At 54.9% G+C, this 21,334-nt stretch overlaps 1 protein-coding gene and 1 long non-coding RNA gene across 2 annotated transcripts; one reads left to right on the top strand and one right to left on the bottom strand.

Annotated features, from left to right (window-relative positions):
• The first annotated feature begins 208 nt into the window (after window positions 1-208).
• Window positions 209-2,827, top strand: LOC120391558. Its single transcript, XR_005591388.1, has 3 exons — window positions 209-609; window positions 696-854; window positions 2,692-2,827. It is a non-coding gene; the product is annotated as an uncharacterized LOC120391558 (long non-coding RNA).
• Window positions 2,828-15,334: 12,507 nt separating this feature from the next.
• Window positions 15,335-20,818, bottom strand: C2CD4C (C2 calcium dependent domain containing 4C). The gene is made up of 2 exons (XM_039515291.1): window positions 20,749-20,818; window positions 15,335-19,307 (listed from the first exon to the last, which is right to left on the bottom strand). The coding sequence occupies exon 2, from the start codon at window positions 19,226-19,228 to the stop codon at window positions 17,918-17,920; it is 1,311 nt and encodes a 436-aa protein (XP_039371225.1). The 5' UTR covers window positions 19,229-19,307; window positions 20,749-20,818; the 3' UTR covers window positions 15,335-17,917.
• Between the last annotated feature and the right edge of the window lie 516 nt (window positions 20,819-21,334).

The following is a 21,334-nucleotide window of genomic DNA, read 5'->3' as shown; positions in this document are numbered from 1 at the left end:
CCATTACATTTTATCTTCCTGTGAGCATCACGTTCCTCCCAACAGGCCTCCCCCCCCTCCCCCCGCACCTGTCCCTAAAAAACTCGCCACCAACAAGCCACCAGAACCAGGTTTCCAGTCTCTGTGCCCCAGGGTGGGTTGCTAGGCAACAGGATGAAGCTTCACTTGACCCAAGTAATAAGCATCCTTTTATTTGGGGCGGGGGGAGATTAAGCTCGGCTGACAATCGATGGTGGAGGACGGGTGATGCTAAGGCACCGTTTCCCAGACTCCACTTCACAGAGCACCCGCTGCTGGTCCAGGGATCTCTCTCCTCCTTTGCATCTGGCCTGGAGGCCTGTGAAAGCAGCTGGCTTTTCAGGCGGGGCTAGCCTGGCTACCCGGACTGGGAGCCACTTAGCTGCCTTCAGGAGCCAGAGCTGCCACCTCCAGCGCCGCCAGCCCTCGCTGTTTGATTGCAAGTCTTTTGGTGCTTTTTGTAAAGCCCCAGCTCCTGGAGTCATGTTATTTCACAAAACATCTCAGGTTTCATTCTAATAGGTCAGCTAGGCTTCTTGCTGTCTGGTTAAGGAGACAAGCCTGAAAACGTGCCCCATGTGCCTCCTAAAGGTGGAGAAACCAGAAGATAAAGAACCTCACCCTGATCATTTACAACATTTCTTGATTTTCAAGCCAATCTTGTGATTTTTTGGCAGGGCCCGACTCGTGGTCACTGAACGTTTGAGGTTGGCGACGCTCCGGTCACTGGTGGGAGAGGAAAGTCCCGGGAAGAAGGGAATGAAAAGCTGTCCAGGGATCAAAGGAGGAGAGGAGCAATCACCTCAGAGGAGTGGGTGGGGCAGAGGAGCAGAGAGGTACGTGCAGGGGAGGGCAGAAGGGAGAAGACCGGAACCCCAGGGCTTGGGGATGCACCAAGGAGCAGGGGAGGCTGTGACAGAAAGTGGCTCACAGGGGACAGATTGTTTCCATGAGCTGTTGGCTAAGAGACACAGGTGCTGGAACTCGGAGTACGGGAGCTGATGCTGCACCCCCTGGCTTGAAGTGGTTTCCATTATATGCAGGGTTTACAGTTCAGTTCAATGGCTCTCAGCCCCCCGCCCTCCCATTATAAAAATGATTCCAGCCCCTGTGCTGAGACCCTCTGTGGAGCCTGGCCACCCTCATGCGGTGAGGCCAAAGCAGGTGGGGACCAAAGACTGGGGGCAGGTGGGGGCCCAGAGCCTGAGCAGGCCAGGACGGAGGGCAGGTGGGGACCCAGAGCCCCAGGGGGCCAAGCCAGCAGTCAGCCAGGCTGTCAGGCAGTGCAGCAGTGGGTGGCCTTGGGTAAGTCACTTCTCTGCTCTGTGCCTCAGTTTCCCCACCTGTAAAACAAAGATCATTGTATTTCACACATACTTATTTCCTGTTTTTTTACCATAGTGCTTTGGGGCCCTAGTCACAGACCAGACCTCCATTGTGCCAGGGGCTGTACAAATGCAGTCAGGCCCTGCCTTGAGCTTACACTCTAAGTATTTAAAGACAAGAGACAACAGGTGGATGCAGCCAGATGGAAACAGTGCGATTGATGGGCAGTGGTCTCTGCACACGAGCAGCCAAACCATTGCTGTGCATTGTGCCTTTCCCCTTGAAGGAGCCAAAGTGTTTAACAAATTATATGACACGGCAATCCTGCCAGGCAGCCAGCTCTGGGGTAAAGAAAGCAGCCAGCACCTAGCACAACGGAGAAGGGAAACTCCCAGCCAAGGGCGCAAGCCAAATCCTTCCTCCTAAGAAGAGCACCGTGAGCTTGTGAACGTCTGCCCGGAGTGGAAAGGGCCTTTGGATGATTTAGTTGGGTTTGGTCCTGCTTTGAGCAGGGGGTTGGACTAGATGACCTCCTGAGGTCCCTTCCAACCCTGCTATTCTATGATTCTATGATTGGTTTGCTGAATGTCATCAGAAAAACCCATAGAGAAGAGAGGATTGTGGAGAGCCAAGGGGACAGAGGATCTCTAGGACTTGCTACCTGGTAGAGAGCAGGGAGTGACCCAAAGTAGCCCGGGGGGGTGAGACTGAGCAGGGCTGAAAGCTGCGCCCAAGGTGGGCTGAAGAATGCTTGAAACTCGAAGACAGACGGAGCCTCAGGAAACAGGGGCTGGGCCCAGCTTGGGACCGGGTGGAACAGCCATCGGGGTTTGGTTTGGATTTGAAGACCCTGGCAGGAGTGGACTCTTTTTTGGGGAGTGGGGGTGGGGAGGGTGGTAGATCTACATTGCAATCAGGAGAGGTGAGGTTGAGGGGCTAAAATCGGCGTGAGGGGAAACTGAGGCAGCAGGCAGCTAGTGGAAAGCCAGACTGGGTGGGTGGCACTATGACAGGCAGGAGGAAGGGGATGTTATTGTGAAGCAGAGAGAGACAGATTTACATTGTCAAAAGCACCTAAGCAGGTTAGGTGCCTAACTCCTACTGAGGCCAAGGGGAGTTAGGTGCTGAACTCCCTTAGCACTCTTGTATCTCCCTCTAGGTGCCTAAATACCTGGGCTCAAATGCCTCTGCTGCAGCCCTGTCCTCCCCGGAGGCTGAGTGGGAGAGGGGAGGGTTTGTTTAATAATCTCATGCTTTCCTTCTCCCAGGGATGACAAATTACTAGGTTGGTGGGAATTAGAAACTGGCATTTAGATAACAGACAAAACTCCCTCTTTTCTTTCGCAGCTTCTGGGTAGAACTCAAAACCTGAGCTAGAAGGGAAAAAAGAAATTTGATGAACCAAAACAAAAATTATGGGCTAGATTCTCAGCTGGTGTGAATCAGCAGAGCTCCGGTGCCTACATGTACATTAATAAAGGAGGAAAACGTGGTGGATTGACAAGGGTGCTGGGCTCTCTGTTCTCAGTTAGATAACCTGCGGTCTGATATTGACGCCTGCGGCTCCCAGGGGCTTCCAGTGATGGGGGTAGACCTGCTTGAACGGCACAATTTGCCATCAGAAAACGCTGTTTTGTCAGCATCTTGCAGGAGTGCGTCAGTTTGGACAACATTTTGGGGGGACGAGTTCTGAAACGATTTGCGAAGGGAAGGGGGTGTTTTGTTCTGACTTGATCGTGGTGTTTCATTCTGAGTTTTTTTTATATTTCGTTTAGGCTTTTATGTTACAGTTGATTGTAACGGTATCTATTTGGGATCTGTGAGATTTCACATTGCATCAGGCCCATTTGTGTCATCCACACTGGACATAGGACCACAAGTTTCACACGTGGTCCATCTACCCCACGATCCTATCTCCACTGCTGGCCAGCGCTAGCTGCTCCAAAGGAAGATGCCAGAAACCTGTGGTTGGCAGCTGTGGGAAAACCTGCCCTTAGGGAAGAGTCCCTCCTGCCCCCATTAGTTAGAGGCTGGTATAAGCCCTGCAGCTGGAGGGTTTATCTGCCTTCCAAAGCCCTTGTTTAGTCTTTAATAGTTACTATTATAACCCTGGATATTCTTGATATCTGCTGGCAGTGAGTTCCGCAGGCCAATCACGCATCAGGTTCTGCTTTCCAGTAAGGTGTTCAAGAGTACAGGATCCAACATGGCCTATAGGGAGAGTGAACCTTACCAGATGCAGGGAAGAGACAGGAAAGCCTTATTTACCGCTCGTGATGGAGAGTCAGAATAGCTGCCCCATTCCACCCCAGAGGTGGCTGCACGTAAGTAGTGGGTGAAAGGATGCCTGTACAGACTTATGAAGTAGGTTCTGGAGCGCTTTGCAATCCTTCTCAATGGAAGGGTAAACGTTGACTTCAATGGCAGTTAGGAGCCTAAATACCTTTGAGGATCTGGGCCAGGAATACAGCCCTATCTAGCCATTTGCATGGGGCCGAGAGCCAGAAACTCCCAGGCTCAACTCTCAGCTCTTCCACTGACTCCCGCTGACTTAATCTGGGACAGTCACTCACCTTCTCTGTGCCTCAGCTTCCTAATCTGTAAAACGGGAATAATGACAATGTACTGACCTCCCAGGGGTGTTGCGAATGAGGTAGCGTCACCACGGGGCTGGCACCTTTAAGGGCTCAGGCTGCTCTGTCTTAAGGTGAAAGCCTGTCTCCTAGGAGGGGCTTCAGAGAGATCATAAGCAAGCCCCTCCCAGGGGGACGCTTGGGCTAAGTCCTCTGGTCTGGGAGTAAATCATTGCAGGACCTGGCTGTGTACGCAGCCCCCAGCTGGCTGAGGCTCCTCAGAGTATGTCTACACTAGGGCTAGGAGCATGCGTCCCTGCCTGGGTAGGCAGACAGGTGCTACCTCTGCTCAAGCGAGCAAGCTGAGACCAGCACTGAATGTTGTGGCATGCGCTAGCGCCCCCATGCATGGAGCCGGCGGGCTCGTACTCAGGCAGCTAGCCACTGCCAGCAGCTAGGCCTAGGGTGACCAAGCAGCAAGTGTGAAAAATCAGGACGGGGGGTGGGGGATAATAGGAGCCTATATAAAAAGAGACCCAAAAATCGGGACTGTCCCTATAAAATCGGGACATCTGGTCACCCTACCTGGGCCGCAACACCCACGCTGTTATTTCTGGCATGCTAGCGTGAGCGGAGCTAACCCGTGTCTTTGTACCTGGGCTGTGAGGTAGGCACCCAGCCGCAACATCCCCCTAGGTGCTGCTGCAAAACCCGTAAGGCTTTGGAGATGCAAATGCTGAGAATCCCCTTAAAAGTAGATGCAATGAGGAAACCGAGGGGCATATGTCTGCTTTAGAAATAAACTTTTATTGCACTAAAAATGTAAAGTTGTTTGTAAACAAACATTCCATTAATTTTTTTTTCCACTCCAAAAAAATGCATCATTTTCAATCCAAACACAGCAATAGATCAAAGCAGGCACAGTAGAAAAGAGTGGGAGTGGGCGGTTACGAGAAACAAGCGCGCCCGCCTCCCCGCTTGCGACACGGCTCGAAACCCACACCAATCACGATGGAACAGTTTGCCCCGGGGGGGGGGGGGTGGCAATCTGCGAGGCGACAGGGCTTGCACGAGCAGGTGACGGTGAGTTACTGGCAAAGAGGAACATCTGGGCTTTGTCTGCACTGATCCCCAGCAAGATGGTCCCACAATGCCCTGTGGTAGCCTGCAGTGACTTGCAGCGCTATGATCTGGGGGATATGGGCTTGGGTATCCCTGGATCTCTCACAACTGGATGCGGCAGGGCTGAAAGTGGTCGGAAAAAGGGGGAGCAGGGGGTCAGAGTTCTTAACGTGCCCCTGCTGGATTTAAAAAACAAAAGTTTGCTGCATCTGTGACCCCTTGGGATTCTCTCACCCCACACGCTAAACACTGGCCAAGGGGCACAGCTGTGCAAAACTCAGCCACCGTTCTGCAGCATGGCTGCGTTCTGTCAAGGTAGGTGGAAGGGCGATGCCTAAGGGCGAGTCTGCACTAGAAAATTCGATCGACCCAGCTGTGTGGCTCAGGGGTGTGGATTTTTCCGGGGCGATGTCATGAAGATGATTTAAGTCCCTGTGTAGCCAGCTCTAGGCAGATGGAAGACGTCTTTCTTCAACCTAGCGCCTGCCTCTCGGGGAGGTGGATTAACTACCGAGCCGGGAGAACCCCTCCCGTCGGCGGCGGTAGCGTCTACACTGAAGCGTACAGGGGCGGGTGTCGACAAGCCCTACCTTGTGATTGGCCAGCTCAAGGTAAGACATAGCTAATGTCACCCTACCGAGAAGGTGGCAGTAAAAGCTGGGGTGAGCCACACCCACTCCATGCAGAGGTGGAGCCTGCCACAGCCTTGGCTAACAGCAAGCGGGGAGTCTTAGTTCAGGCTGGAGAGGGGCCGGTGTTAAGATCCAGATAGACCAGGTTCAATCCCTGTTACTACCTACCCACCCAAGAGCCTGGCATTACACTGCTACTCTGCGGACTTAGGGCCTTGAGCCAGTGTCCCCTAAAGATAATGAGATGACTAGAGTGGTCCATCCCTCCCCCAAAAAAAGCACTTTTCAAGAGAAAAAACTTTTTTTTTTTTAGTTTCCTGCAAAAATGTTTGCTTTTGGGGGTGGGGGGGAAGAATACTGACAGTGTTTGGGTTTTGGAAACCCTTTTTTGTTAGAGGTTTAATTCATCGATTTTGGAACTCAAGCACAAAGTTCTGACGGCGTTTCTTTTAACCCAAAATGGAAAAGCCAATCAGCTTCCATGGCTGCTGTTGACACTGTTCGTTTGGATCAAAAAGGTGTTTTCCCTTTGAGAAAAAAAAAATGTTTAGGTGAAAATCTAACCCCCTCCCTTCTAGAAATAACCCCCAGAGACTTCACTAGACATCAGAGCAGACCCTTAGGAACTGTGTATTTCGACTGCATTCCTCAGGCCTCACAGATTAATTGGACTGGGCTGAGGGGGTGGAATGTGTGTTGCTCCCTAAAGCCTGTAGAAAAAATAACCCCAGACCCAGTTCTTTTGGAGGGTGAAAGCTTCAGAGACACCTACAAGAGGGCGTAGAATTAACGACTCAAACCCAGGAGGCAGACTGAAGTGGCATTTCTCTCTGGTGGTCAAATTCAGCCCTGTGCAGAGGGGTCTAGCACAACCCCTAGATACCATTTTAGGTCTCTAAAATGGACCTAAGTGGGACATAAGTGGTGCACTGATCCCTTTGGAGAAGGGAAGCCAGTTTCTAATCCTCGCTGTGCTACAGAATTCCTGTATGACCTTGGGCAAGTCACTTCACCTGTGCCTTGGTTTCCCATCTGTACAATGGGAAGAGTAGCCCTGCCCTACCTCCCAGGGACATTCTGCTCAGATATATGGGGGTGGGGCTGAAAAGTATCTTTCTTAGGCCCTGCTCAGAGGTGAATTTCATCCAATATAAAGTGATCTAGATGAAATGTATCAAGAGTTCGGACATGCAGGTTTAATGCTAGAGAGAGGCCTGAGCAGCCATCCACATCCATAGTGAAGGAGGCTCAGAGCTGCGGAGGGATCATGCTGCATAGTGCACCAAATGCACCAAGCACTGGGGGGTGGGGGGGGGGGGGGAGTGCCTCTAAGGCTGCCCAGCATGTCTGGTACCATGTGCCCTCTGCCAGGCCCACGGAGCTCAGCTCCTTATAACAGAGCACCCCAAGGGAGAGCTGGTGCCTGGAGGTGGTTTTTGGTGGTGGTAAAGGGGAAGCATTCTCCGTGCATTCAAACCTCTGGGTGATTTAAAATGCTTTGGGGGGCTGCCAGGGACCCAGGGTAAGCGCTGGAGCTATTGAGACCAGAAAGTCAAAAGCAGAGCTGGCGGGAGACTGTTTTCCCATCACATGAAAATGTTCACAATTTCCAACCAAAAAAAAAAAAAAAAATCCTATTCCAAATTGCAACAAAGTCAAAATCTCTAACATCATGAACTGAAAATCAGGGTCGGGGGGGAAGAATCAGTTTAGGTTAATTGAAACATTTTAATAATGTCTGTTTTTTTCTTACTAGATTAAATTTCAAAACAAAAACTGATTTCGAACCAGAAACACTTTTTTCACTTCCACAAATGTAGAAACAGGACATTTTAACAACTTCTAAACTTCGTCCCAAGTTGAGGAAGTTTGTCTAAACCCGACCCTTTCCCACGAAGCGTTAAACGTCTTTCAACAAAAAGCCACTGACAAAAAGTTCCCAACCAGACGGAGTCAAAAGGGCCCCAACTGGGAAGATCTACAGAGCGAGCATCTAAAACACCATGGCGGAGAGCAGGAGAGGCCTGGCAGTGCGGGGATGGACAGTTTCCTTGACACAGCAGGGGTGTAAAGGCCTCAGATACCATCGCTGCAGCAGGAAGGGCCCCATGTTGGAAGCATTTCAGAAGCCATGACCAAGACAGCAGCAAGAGGAAGCCTGAGAAGCCACTGGCACAGCCACAGAGGCTGTAGTGTAGCAGAAGCACCGGTGCCAGAACTGGAAGAGCCAGAAGCTCCCAACACGCTGCGACCAAAGCCTGAAATCCTCCCAGTTCCACTGCACGGCAAAGGCTGCCTGGGATGCTGCGCGAGTGAATCAGCGCGTGAGTTAAGTGTCACAACACAGAGCGAAGGGAGCAATTAAAAATAACGTCCCATGGCGAGCCGTTGCTCGGAGATCGGCCCCGCTGCCAGGCTCCTGCCAAGCCGTGCCTGTCTGTTTTGTCAGCAGACGCCGCTCTCGCAGAGGTGCTGCTTCCCCGAAATGGAACAGCTCAGCCCTTGTGTTGATCTAAAGACGAGGGATCCGGGGACACGGCCCCGCGGTGGGAATTAACGGCCCTCGGAGGGACAGGGGAAAACAACCATGGGTGGGGGGTTTAAAGGTGAACCGTTTGGACATAAAGCCTTCGCTTTTTCCTCTGCCCACTTGTAACACTGGGGACAAGTATTCACATGCTCCATAGTGCAGGCAGGTTTTTCAGCAAATCAAAGCAAAGCAAGACCTTTGCACGTCTGTTCCCCTTCCCAGCCCCACACAATACCTGGGAGTTTCAGTTCTTTGAGGTTGGTATTTACGTTTCCCCCCCCCCCCCCATCCCCATCTCTCAAAGCAGCACAACCAAAGCCACCAGATTTTGCCTGGTTTGGAGTGACACACCATAGCAAAGCAGAACATTTCTGCATAGCTTCCAGACTAAACCATCAACTGGCTTAGCTGAAAACCCAGGTCCTCAGGCCAAGTTTGCAAATGTCAGTGACCTAGCTCAAGTGGGGGGGTTAGTTTCAGTAGGCGCAGTTAAAGGAGCCAGCTGAAAGGTGCACCTGGTAAATTTCATCGTGAGTAAACCTACCAGAGCAAGCTATAAAATCCTCCTGAATGAGGTTGTGAATGGGGATACAGAGCGGCACTTTGTACAGTTTCACACACACATGGAAAACAGGCAACCCAGCTGTGATCAAAAGCAGAACTGACCTGAATCTTTGCTCCAAAAGAAACTCAAATGAAATTGCTTGGCAGTTCCAAAGAGCTGGCTAACTTGCATGCTTTGGGCACTGCTGCCTCTGCAGCTCCTGAAACAGGCCACGAAAAGGTTGTCCTTGTTTGCTGTGGCTGAAGCATTCACATTTTGGACCCTGTTAATACTAGGAATGTTTTTTTTCTAAACATTTCCATTTGCTGAGATCAGCTCAGCGTTCTGGGTGGCAGCAGCACTGGGAGGAGAGCTAGCCAGAGAATGACAACTCCATTACATGAGGTTTTGACATCAGCATTGGAACAAAACCCAAACCCCTTTGAATGTTCCTGCCAAACGAAGTTGTCAAAATGCCCACTTTTAAACTGAGAAGGTCAGGTTTTTAATGTGGGTCTCCCTCTTTTCTGAAACTGACCAGAGTCCATCCTGGAGCTCCAAAAGCCATGTCAAAATTGTTACGTCTCTGCAAAACACCTTGGCTTTGAAACGGCAAAATTTTGATGAAAAACCCTTTAATAGAAAATGTTCTGGCCAGCTCTAATGGGGAGCTCCAGAACACAGGACACTCCATTTTCAGCACCATGTTCACTAACATAATCCTCTCATCTTTCCCAGCCCCCACTATATAGTACTTGAGCATCTCAACTTTTCATGCATTTATCCTCAGCACCCCTACTATTACGCCCCTGTAACCAAGGCACAAAGAAGTTAAGTGACTTGCCCAAGGTCACACAGAGAATCTGTGTCAGAGGAGGGACTTAAATTCACTTTGCCTTAAGCTAGTGCCCTAACCACTAAGCAGGTCTGATCAACGGGACACTGAATACAATGGTAGAAGCCAGTGACTCATCTTCCCTAGAGCTGCCGACAGTAAACATGGCAGCAAAGGTGGGCAAGCATCCCCAGCATAGAGACAGCAGGGCCAGCCAGCGAGAGGGACAAGAGGGCTGTTTGCTCAACTTTCCCCCTTTGAGAGGGTGCCCAAACTGAGCAGCGTTGGGACTGGGTGCATGGGATTGTGGCACCCCTCAGATTTGGTCCCAGCCAGCATGACGGTGGCTGGACCAAACCCGAGTGGACGGGGACCCCCAGTCCCAATGCCCAAAGCAAGGAGGCAGGCCCAGCCCTGGGGGGCCAGGAGCTGCCTCTGTGGGGTAGGCTTGTTCTCTCAACTCCCTCCCCTGCTTCCACACACAAGTAATTTTTTTGGAAGGGAGTGGGGGTGGGCACCTCTGTTTCAGATTCTTCCCTGTGCACCCAGGCACCTCTGTGCAGCTTTTGGCTGCAAATTGCCGTTTGGCTGAATTCTGCTGGGAAGAGGGGCACGCACACACGCACACAACACCCCACCAATGACAATTTCTGTGCCCCCCACCGCTCTGATGCCTCATCATGCATGGAGCCAGAAAGTGCTGGAAACGGTCAAGAACGTGTTCTCCCACGGACCCGGTCCATAGTCTATTGAGTCACTAGGCATCTTTCACTGATTTCAAGGGGCTTCGGTTCACGCCCCACCATCCCATCCAAGGAAGAAGGTGCATTTGGAGAAGCATCCTCGCCTGACCCCTCCCGTCTGCGCCCCTCACTAAGGAGAGGTCCCAGGGTGGGGCAGCTGCTTAGTAGACGTATCTCAGCATTAATCTCCCTCGCTGGAATATCGCAGCAGCGAAGCCATGGGTTGGCCCTGCAAGTAGTTAGCCGGGGGTCCCTGCAGGGTACAGCCCGTGCTGCTGCGGCTTCCCTACTCCCGGACCCGAGCTACGCAGGGTGAAGGTAACTTGGGGGTGTCCACACGAGCTGGAATCACACACACACACCCCTCCCAGAGCAGGAAGTTACAGTCCAAACCAAGCCTACAGCTAACCCAGGCAGTTCACCCCAACCCGGCCGCTGCTGACAAACAAGCAGAAACTCTCCTCTCCACACACCCCCAAATATTTTCCCCCTTGACAGGCATTTTGGAGAGCAGACTCCTGATGGGAAGGAGAGGGGTCCCTCAGAGGAGGGCACTTGTCATTGTACTATGTGGCTGTGGGCAGAAGGGGACATTTGCCTTCCTAGGTTCAGGTTTAATAAATCTCCAGCTGCTGGAGTAAAACCAACACTGTGCAAAGCCCCGGAGCATCGTGTTCAAATCTAAATGGGGCAGCGACCGGGTCAGAACGACCAGTCAGAGGCCTTTATAAAAAGCCACTTCTGCACGGCCTGCACCCACCGGTCCGCCACTAATTGCCTGCTCGCTAAAAGCACCGCAGGCAAAGGCGTGAGCGCTAATTAATGCCCTCGCACAATGGGGGTGTTCTACCAACCCTGCTTGCTTCCTAATTAGCGTGGTGGGGAGAGGGACAAAATCCTGCCCTCCTTGGTGAGGCATTTTCCTTGGGTTACCCCTACCACTTCGTCACACCCCCTCTCCTAGGGCCTGATCCTCAGGTCAGGGGACATCTTTCCATTGACATCAAACGGCCACTTGGCTGGGCTCACGGGGATCGTATTCAGAGACGGCCTTAGACGCCGGAGACCAGACTCTGCTCTCCAGCGCCCCCCATGGATGTCAGCAAGGTGGCACAGGTCGGACCAAGAACCAAATACAGCCCTAAGGGATAGATTCTCATCCCAGTTCCACCAGGACAAACTCCACTGAAGCCAGTGGAGTTAGGACCAGAGCTAACTGGTGGCTTCCGTGGGAATTAGATCAAGCCTATGCAGCTAGCATAACTGGGAGCACAAGCTGGCCCTTTGATGCCAGTGACTATTAGCCACATGCTGGGGTCAGAGGTAATACAATCCACTCACTCTCTCTTCCAAGGCCAGCAGCACCAGTAGGTAGGCCTGGTCTTCCAGCAGGCGGCCTACCTACGCCGCTGGCCTGCCGGCAGAAGGAACAGAACAGGAAAAGACTCCCAGCGCAATTTCCCCTCCAGTCCCTTGGGGCCTGGTTCCTGCTCAGCGTCCACAAGTCCTGGGCAGAGCGGGTCCATTGAAAGAAAAGCATCTTGCTGACCCTTCCAGAGCTGAGTGTCATCCCACTGTGTAGCCTAGAGCCAATCAGAGCCCCTCACGGATGGAGCCGCCTCTGAGAGATGTCAGCAGGCTTCATCCAGGATAATGAGTCTCCGTTAATGTCAACGATGGGAGGTTTTCATGGTGTAATTTCACCTGGACCAGGTCCTACGTCCCCATGAACCAGGCTCCTGAGCAGGAAGGAGACTCACCTGTCCCCCACTACCAACTTGGAAATTCACCCCCCTCCACTCCTCAAAAAACAAATTGAGGCAAGCTTCATCTCAGTAATGGTGATCCTACTCATCCTTCTGCCAGGGGGAGGAGAATGATTTGCACAGGGGTCTGATGGAATTTGACAAAAACCTCTCCCCATCCACCTGCAATGGATCCCCATGAGAAGTTGTCCTGCAGCCATGACCTTTTTTCACAGGGACGGGGTGGGGGGGGAGCTGTCTATAAACTATGTAACACATGGTGGGGTGAGCGGTTTCTTCATTTTGCATGTTTGTTTCAGAGTTACAAGGGCCACCTCTTGAAAAAAAAATCACCGACTGCGCTATGTAATTTATGGACAGCCCCTTGAGGAGAATTCCTTCAGGAACGAAGAGTGGACACGGATCTTCATTTCCATCAGTGAGCTGCCTATGCTTCCTTCATGGGTATCATATAGAGAGCACAGGCCCAACCCTGTGGATTTCCCACTGGCTCCCTTACACTCTAGGAGTGATATTAGCATCCCCTGCCTTGCAGATCAGTTCCAGCATGGTTCTCGCACTACACATGGTCTAGATGGTCCCATTCCATCCCACCTCCATTGAGTCCTGCACAGTGATGCCTTAGATAGTGGTCTATGAACAAAGGATGTTCCTAACTCATGAAACACCAGCTCTCCTCGTAAGATGCCACACTCCTAAGAGAGCGGAACTGAAACGGAAAGCGCACAACCTCCAGACAGACAAATTATGAGCAACCCGATCTCCTAGCACTCCCTTCCTTCAGCCCTGCTAAGGAAGGGAGACCCAGACTCAGCGCTACCCAAAGCTATTCCTTCGGAGCGGCATATTGCTTCTCTGCAGCTGGATGCCAAGCTCCAGTCATGGGTCCATTCTTCTGCGTTTCAACCCAAACCTGCTCTAGCGGCCTGACTCCTAACCGAGTCAGCACATCAGTTTGAAAGTCAGTGGTCCAGTGGGGCTAACAGAAGGCAGCTTTCCGGTAGTCTGCAGGATTAATCGAACAACCTGAATATTTGGCAATTCACCAGCTCCCTATCTGAATCGAAAGCTCGTGGTATGCAACCTCCCTTCTAATTCCTATGAATATTCCCAAGAGTTTTGCAGACTGCTCCACAGGGGAAAGCACATGGCCGTGCTCATGGGCGGGGGGGTGGGGAAAGAGAGGGATTCTGAATCCTATTGCAAAGCAAAAAACAATGACTTGTTAAATGATTTGTGTTTGTTGCAAATGATTTGAAAAAAATGAATCAATATGCCAGGAAGTCTCCTCACCACCCTCATTAAAAATTAAAGAGAACGCACATCACTCAAGTTAATGCATTAGTCTGTAAATGAATTCATTAGCATTTGATTACTAGGCATTACTCTCACTTAAAGGCTAGAGTGGCTGAAGCGCAGCATCCTGCAGTGAGTTACTGGCCACGGCAAACGTTGGGTCTGGTCACTCTGATCCCAGGGAGTCTGATCTGCTGTTAAACCACAAATCTCCAGCCCGGAGTCATGCACTGCTCTCACTAATGTGGTGGATTTAGTTTTAGGGAGAGGTACTTCCAACACACACACACACACTTTTGTGCCTTTAAGACACTTGCTGCAATCCAAGAACCTTCTCATGAGACGGCCCACAGCAGACCCCCCTCCCCCCCCCCAGCAACCCTGCTCTAGGCACATCACAGCTCACCCTGTCCTCGCACCCTGAGCCCCAATGCAGCGAATGGGAATCTTTTCATCCACGTCAGTGGGGTCTGGATTGGGCCCCGCCCAGCAGTTCTCAAAGAGGGGTTAGGATAGCCGCCCCCAGACCAGGGCACCGTCCTGCATTCACTGAATTAGATGGGCCGGTCCTTACAAAGGGCCTGATCCTGAAGTCCACTTACTCCTGTGAGTTAATTAATAATAACGCCTCTTACACGGTGCTTCCGCCCGTGCTTCCGCCCATGCCGCTCCAAGTGCTTTACATTGTACAGGTGGGGAAACCGAGGCACAAAGCAGGGAAGTGACTGGCCCACGGTCACTCAGCAGACCAGTGGCAGAGTTGGGAACAGAGCACTAGACCTGGGTTCTCCCGGGTAGCTGTCCCACTAGGCCAAACGCTGAAGGTTGCACATAGGCAAAGCTCCCACTGGCTTTAATGAAACCTTTGTCTGAGTAAGAACCAAGTAAGGGCAGGGCCACCCAGAGGATTCAGGGGGCCTGGGGCAAAGCAATTTCGGGGGCCCCTTCCATAAGAAAAAGTTGCAATACTATATTCTTGTGGGGGCCCCCCACCACCACTCTGGGCATCCCTGAGTAAGGGCTCCAGCAAACAGCCCCAGTAGAAGCTTTACCTAAGGAACCATCAGAATCCAGCCTTCCTCTATTCCCTCCACAGGCTTAGAAGCAGGTCCCAGCCCCAGCTCAGTGACCTGCTTTGCCTGCCCCAGGCACCACCCGTGCCACGCAGACAGACGGGGACAACAACAAGAAGAGGGAAGCTTGCCACGAATCATCCAAGAGGAGAGGAGGCCAGCATGGGGTGATCCTGCGCCACGGAAGTCAATGGGAATGTTCTCATTGATTTCTGTGAGCGTCGAGCCCATACTGTGCGTAGCTCTTTCTGAAATGGATCACAAGAGGCAGCAGCTGGGCAAATTTACCCCCTAAAGGTCTCAGGGCTGGGGCTGGGTTTTAGGCGAAGGCGTCTTTGTTTCATTCCTCTGTTGTTTAAAAAAAAAAAAATCACAAGCTTGAAAATCAGTTATAATCATATCAATATAACAGGGGGGAGAGAAGACATGCAAATATTGAACAATTCAAAACCATGCCTTGGGTAGATCCAAACCCATATTTACATACAGAAATAAAATACAGTGGGAACCATCGGCTTGGAATATAAATAGCTTACACTGAAATTTCTGCAGCTGCCATCTGCTGCGTAGTATCGGAAAGTAACATCGAACGCAGCCAAGAAAGGTTAATGCAACCAAAAAAAAAAAAAAAAACGGAACAATGATCAGCGTGTGCAAGGAGGGTGGTGGGGATATTGGCTCATCCAATCCCCCCCGCCACAAAATCAAAAACATGCAGAGAACCTGATGCAACATTCATATCATAGAAAAGGACAAATAAGTCTGTTTTTCCCTATCCCCCCCCCCCCCAACTCCCCTCCTCCGCTCTCCCCCCCCCCCCCCCGCCTTCCTAGTTTTGCTGAATTCTAGTTCCAGAACCACAGGGGAAGGGAGGGAAGCAACAGGAGGTGGCGAAAGAAAACAGTTGACTCCCAATTAAAAAAATAAAATAAAAAAAGATCAAGAGGAAAAAAAGAACCAGGGGCCCAGACTAGCACCCTTGTCTTGAGCCAGCGGCTGAGTTCCCTACTGCCGGCCCAGGGGAAAAGGGGTTTCTCACGACACTGCAGTAGCTTCCAGAGTCAGATTTCCCTGGACAAGGCTGGAGAGATGCACTCCCCACCCCCCCCTCCAACCATTGTCTGATTTGATTATTCTAATCAGCCTGCAGCGACAGAGAAACAGAATCGTAATGGGATTGGGGGGGAAATTCCCACAGCACTGGCTGTTTGTCAGGGCAGATTCTCGGCGCGTATTGTGGAAAAAGCTGGGAGGGCTTCTGCAGGGATCGGTCCCGGTATAAACCGTGGCCAAGTGAGCCTTCCCCACCCGTGGGTTTCTCCCCCCCAAGCTTCTCTTTTGGGGCTGTTAATGGTGTAACCCCTGTTCTCTCTGCTCTAGCAAACCCGGCTCCTACGCACTAGGAATCTGCCTGCGCTAACTAACCCAGAGGCCGTTCATGCGGCATCTTAACAATTGCAGCTCCTGGGCGAAGGTTTCTGCCCTCCCAAAGCAGGTTATAAGCCAAGAGGAAAAGAATGAGCCACACAAACATTGTGGTTTGTTCTCCCCTTCTGCACCTCCGCCCCCGCTGCATAAAGCGCTCAGAGGCAAGGTCAGGCCGGGACCCGGTTCTTGCTTTTGATTTCGCACACTTGATTTTATCCCTGACAGTGGTCAGACCAGTTTGTGCAATGCCCAGAGCCAGGGTCCCACCTCCCTGTGTGAGACACTGTGGTTGTTACTGGCCCTGCGGCATGCTGCTCTGGGTAATCCCCAACTGGTTATTAATGCACCACCACGTCCTCGCGGGTGCATTCCTGCTGAGGGAGGTGGAGGTTAGCCACAGGCAGCCTCGTGGGGGTTAAACACTGTTGCTGCTTTTAAACAGATCAGACTGTCCACCCTCCCCCTTCTGCAGAGCGCAGGGATGAAGGAAGTGCAGGGATGGGGGGGCTTGGACAGTGCATCTTCTGGATGCTCATCCCAGAAGTAGCTATGGCAGTAGCCAGAGGCAAAAATCTTCTGGATCAGAGGGAAGAGTCTCCTGTCTGCAGTGGAAGGAATCACTTCTCCATGCTAGCCTGTAGAAGCCCCTTCCCCAGAGGAAGGAGACCCCTCACGGCCATAGCGATCTAAACTGCACTCTGGGGCTGCGGGAGGTAAAGCAGACTGGCACAAGAGCCTGATCCAAAGGCCATTGGGAAGATCGGCAAGGACTTCGGAGCGGTCGCAGAGAACACTTTTCACATTGATGGGGCATTAAAAGCTGCCCCTGGCAACCTCAGAGAGACCGAGTGATATTTTCATGCCTGGCTAAACTGGGTCAGCCCAAGGTCCATCTAGTCCAGTATCCTGTCTTCCAACAGTAGTTAATGCCAGGTGCCCCAGAGGGAATGAACAGAACAGGTGAACATCTAGCGATCCATCCCCTGTCGCCCATTCCCAGCCTTTGGCAAACAGAATTTAAGTGATAAATTTGAGGCTCATTTTGTCTGTCTTCTGCACCACTAGAGTCACGGCTTCAAGCTTTACTCTACAACCATGAGGGCTAGAAAGGTCTGTAAAAGCAAGGCAGCAAGCTGAAATTCTGATGCAACCCCCTGACTCCAGGAGCTGGAGCTTTAAGAGACATATCAATGTTGAGAGACTTGGCAGAGCCCTGTCCAACAACCCCTGCCCTCTCTCTGCCTGTCAGCCAACTGAGGAGGAGAGAAATTAGAGATGGAAGAGGCCGGTGGGGTCATCTTTTCCCTCCCCGCCAAAGAGCATCCCTTCTCCCCATTACTGACTAGGCCGTGCCCTGCTCACGCCTCAGAAACGGTCCCGCCACGGCTGGGATTCAGCCTCGCAGCATCGTTCTCCCAGCTCTGCACTCCATCAGCTGTCCCTGCCACTTCCACCCGCACGCTCCATATCAAGCCTGAGCCCAACAGGAATGGCCTGTGAGGGCCTTCCACACCTCGCTCAAAGGCAGCTGGGTCTTGGGACCCGGCGTGGAGATGAGAAACCGGGGGCAGGGCGGGGAGAGAAGAAGGGGTTGCTGAGCTGTGAGGCTGAAATCTCTACTACCGCCCCATTTGCGCGAGGCCGTCCTCAACCCGCACAGGGATAACCCACCTCCCGTCAACGCCTTCCAGCAGGGCCCCGGAGAACGCAGGCCACCAGCATGCCTCATCCCCACGGCTTCTCCAGAGAAGAACGGACAACTTGCTAGCCGCTCACGGCCTCCTGAGGGGACACACGGCAGCCACCGCCTCCAGGCACGTCCAGCAAAGGGGACCCATCCTGGGGGAGCGGGATGGGTCTTGTCCCCCCCTACACACACACACACACACACACACAGCCTGGGATGGACATGCCGTCACCCCGGGGGAGCATCCCACGCCCCTCACGGTGGCCTGATCCCTCCTGCCCAACGCCTCCCTGCCCATCCCCTCCCAGCAGGGCAGGAGGGCGGCGGGGAGGTGGAAGACGGGTTTATAAGAAGGGCAGCAGAGAGGTGAGCGGGAGCTCCCTCTCGCCCAGCAGCGTGTCCCGCTTGAGGCTGCTGCCTTTGTTGACCACCTTGACCTTGAGGGCCATCTTCTTGACGTTGCCGGCGCCCAGGCAGTCGAAGAAGAAGTCCTCGTTGAAGACCGGGTTGCGGCTGTTCTTGATGATGGTGCTGCGCTGCTTCTGCACCTTGCCGGGGTTGAGGCAGAGGGAGACGCAGCAGTTGATGGAGCGCGCGTCGCACAGCTTGTCGAACAGCGCCTCGGCCGCGATGACCCGCACCCGCAGCCGGGCGTTGGCGGCGTCGTACTCGGCCGAGAGCCGCATGCTACCGCCTTTGCTCAGCCGGATGGTGTGCTCCTTGTGCAGGCGGTCCGGCGAGTCCGGAGGCAGGAGGGACTGGGGCAGGGCGCCCCCCGCCGCCCCCGCCGGGGGCGTGGCACACCGCATGCGCCGCTGCGAGCTGGGGCTGGTGTCGGCCGAGCTGTCGTCGGTGGAGAGGGAGCTGTTCCGGGCCACCGAGTGCTTGAGCTTGATGACCTTTGCCTGGCTGTCCTGGCTGAAGATTTTGAGCAGGGAGACGGAGCGGGAGAGCAGCGGCGAGCTGAAGGGCGAGGACTCGGCCGAGGAGCAGGTGTCGCTCTCCCCGCCGCTGAAGTAGCGGTAGGGGTTCATGAGGGACATGCCGATGTCGGAGGGGGTCAGGCGGGCGCTCTCCCCGTTCACCTTGCCCCCGCCGGCCGCCGCCTTGCGCTGGGAGCTGGGCGAGGACGCCTGCGACTGGCACAGGCTGCCGTGCTCGCTGTGGAAGAGGGACTCCTTGCGCCGGGTGTGGGGGCTCTCCATGAGGGTGGCGAAGCCGTAGGAGGTCTGGGCCTTGGGCACGTAGGGGAGGGACATGGCCGTCTGGGCCTGGGGGTCGGCGTTGGTGCTGAAGTCCTCCTCCGAGGCCCACTCGTCGGCGCTCTCGATCTGGATGATGTGCCGGCTGGCGGCCTTCAGCAGGTTCTTGCTCTCCGAGGCGGCCTTGACCGGCAGGCGGGGGCTGCGCGGGGACTTGCGGGCCGACAGGTTCTGCTCCGAGGCCGAAGTGCCGAGGTTGGGCTTGGCTTTCCCCTCTGCCCCCTCGGCCTCGGGCGGCGCCGGCGTGAGTTTGGGTGGGATGAAGAAATCCGGGATCTTATCGGGGGTCAGCACGTTGCTGTACAGGGGGCCCTTGGCCTGCTTATCCCCCGAGTCGCCGGCCCGGGCGGCGCCGTTCTCCACCGAGCCCCGGATCCTCTCCAAGAGCCACATGCTGCTGCTTCTGGGGCCGAGGGGAGGGAGGAAGCCAAGGAGGGTGGAGTGGCAGTTAGACCCCCCCGTCACTCACCCTCTGGAAGATAAACAAGCAAAGCCCCAGGGGCTCGTCACGCCCAGGGTCAGAAAGAGTCAAGGGGGTAGGGGTCTGGAACGGCAAATAAATTGGGACCCCCACCCTTTGGTGGGGCTCAGGAGGGATTGGAGCCTTACTATGGGGCTTAGGGGGGGATTAGGCCCCCACCCTTTTGTGGGGCTTTGGGGGAATTGGGGTCCTCACAATGGGGCTCTGTGGGGATTGCCCCCCCACCCTTCCACAGGGTCGGGGGGGGATTGGAGCCTTACTATGGGGCTCGGGGGGATTGGGGCCCCGGATCTGTGGGGGGGGATTGCCCCCTCCCTGGGAGGTCGGTGTATCTGCCCGCCCCCGCTCCAACCTGCTGCTTCACCGCCCGCGGGCTCCGAGCCCAGCGAACCTGCCACGACTCGCCCGAGCCGCGGCATTTCCCCGGCCAACTTCTGGGCCCGGCCCGCCGAGCGGAGCTGTCTAGAGCCAGCGGCTCCCGGCCGGCCTGAGTCACTCGCCCAGCCCTGCGGGGTCCAGCAGCCAACACCCCCCTGAGCTCTGCAGACACTTCGCGGGCTACAGAGTCTGCTTCGGGGGGGGGGTGCCCGCCCCCTCTTGGTCACAGGGTCCCCCCCCAATCGGACCTGGATTTGTAATCAACCCCCCCACCCCCCATTAGCGCTCCCGGCGCCGCCTGACACCCCGGGGCCACCAGCCCCCGCTCGCCTTGGTTAACTTCTTTCCGCTGCCGAGCCCCGGCTCCCGGGAGTGTCTGGCGCCCCCCCCCCGCCCCGGGCCGGGCCAAGCCAGCCTCCGAAAACCGGTACCCCCGGCGGAGGGAAACAGACAGCAGCCGCGGCGCCCAGCGGCCACGGGGGCGGGCGGAGCGGGTCCGGGGGCCCTGGGGGCCACTTGCCAGCCGCTGCCCCCTTCCAGGGGCGCCCGGGGCACGAAGCGCCTAGGATCGGCCCCGCTCCCACGCCCCCGCGGCGGGCAGCCAGCTAGGGCGCACCGGCTGCGTCCTCGCCAAGTGGCCGGTCACCGGTGACCTCCCGGCGGAGACGAGGCATTTCAGCGCACGCCGGCCGGTCGCGGAGGGGCCAGCCCGGGCCAGGAGCCCCCGCTCCCCCCCGGCTCCACAAGGGGCGGGAAGTTTGCAGCCGGGCACCTGTGGCTGGCGTCCCGCAGGCGCAGGGGGCTGCAGGCCGCTCCGTGCCGGCCCCAGCCCGGCCTCCAACTAACTTCTTGGGGCGAGGGGGGGAGGCAGGACGGTTCCCCTGCTAACCCTCCAGTCCCGCATGCTACGAAGGAAGGACACCCCGCGCAGGTTTTGCTAGGCTGGTCCGCATTGAGGGGCCCCAGGCGCGCCCCAGACCTGCGAGCGGGGAACCCCGGCGGCGGGGGGACGGGGCGCCCCCCAGCCCGGCACGCAGGGACCCCAGCTGCCTACCTGCCGCCGGGGAATGCGCAAGCAGAGCCGGAGGGGGGGAGGCAGCAGGTCCGCGGCTGGCTCGGGGCTGGGAATGAGGTGCCCGAGCCCCGCCGCTTCCTTTTATACCCGCTCTCCTGCCACAATTCATTCATTACGGGCGCCAGAAACCTCCCCAACACAGACCTCAGCAACCGAGCCGTATTCCTCCTAACACAGCTGCCCCCGGCTTTTTAGGCTGCTCCTGCGCCTCGCCGCGCGCTACAGAGCGCAGCTGGCATTCGGCTGGCACCGATCTCCTCGCTCCCGCTGGCTGCACACAATGGACCTGCTGGGGGGGCTAGAGGAGAGACACCGCCTTAAACACAACGGGTGCCAGTGGCCGCTGCTGCCTCGCCTGGTTTTCCTTCTCCTCCCAGGCAATCGCCGCTTTCCCCAGAGCCTGGGCGATGGGGAGAGTCGGTTCCTAAGGGCCAGGCGAGGTACTGGGGCTAAGCAGATCTCTTGCTGCCGGCTTAGGAAAGAATTTGGTGGGACCCTTCTCCTCTGTGTGTGCCAGGTGCCTTAAGGGAGTCTCACCTTCCCCTGCTGCACCAGGTGTGGGCCG

This window comes from Mauremys reevesii, linkage group 26 (assembly GCF_016161935.1).
Source record: "Mauremys reevesii isolate NIE-2019 linkage group 26, ASM1616193v1, whole genome shotgun sequence".
Lineage (NCBI taxonomy): Eukaryota > Metazoa > Chordata > Testudines > Geoemydidae > Mauremys > Mauremys reevesii.
This window is presented reverse-complemented; position numbering and strand designations above follow the sequence as displayed.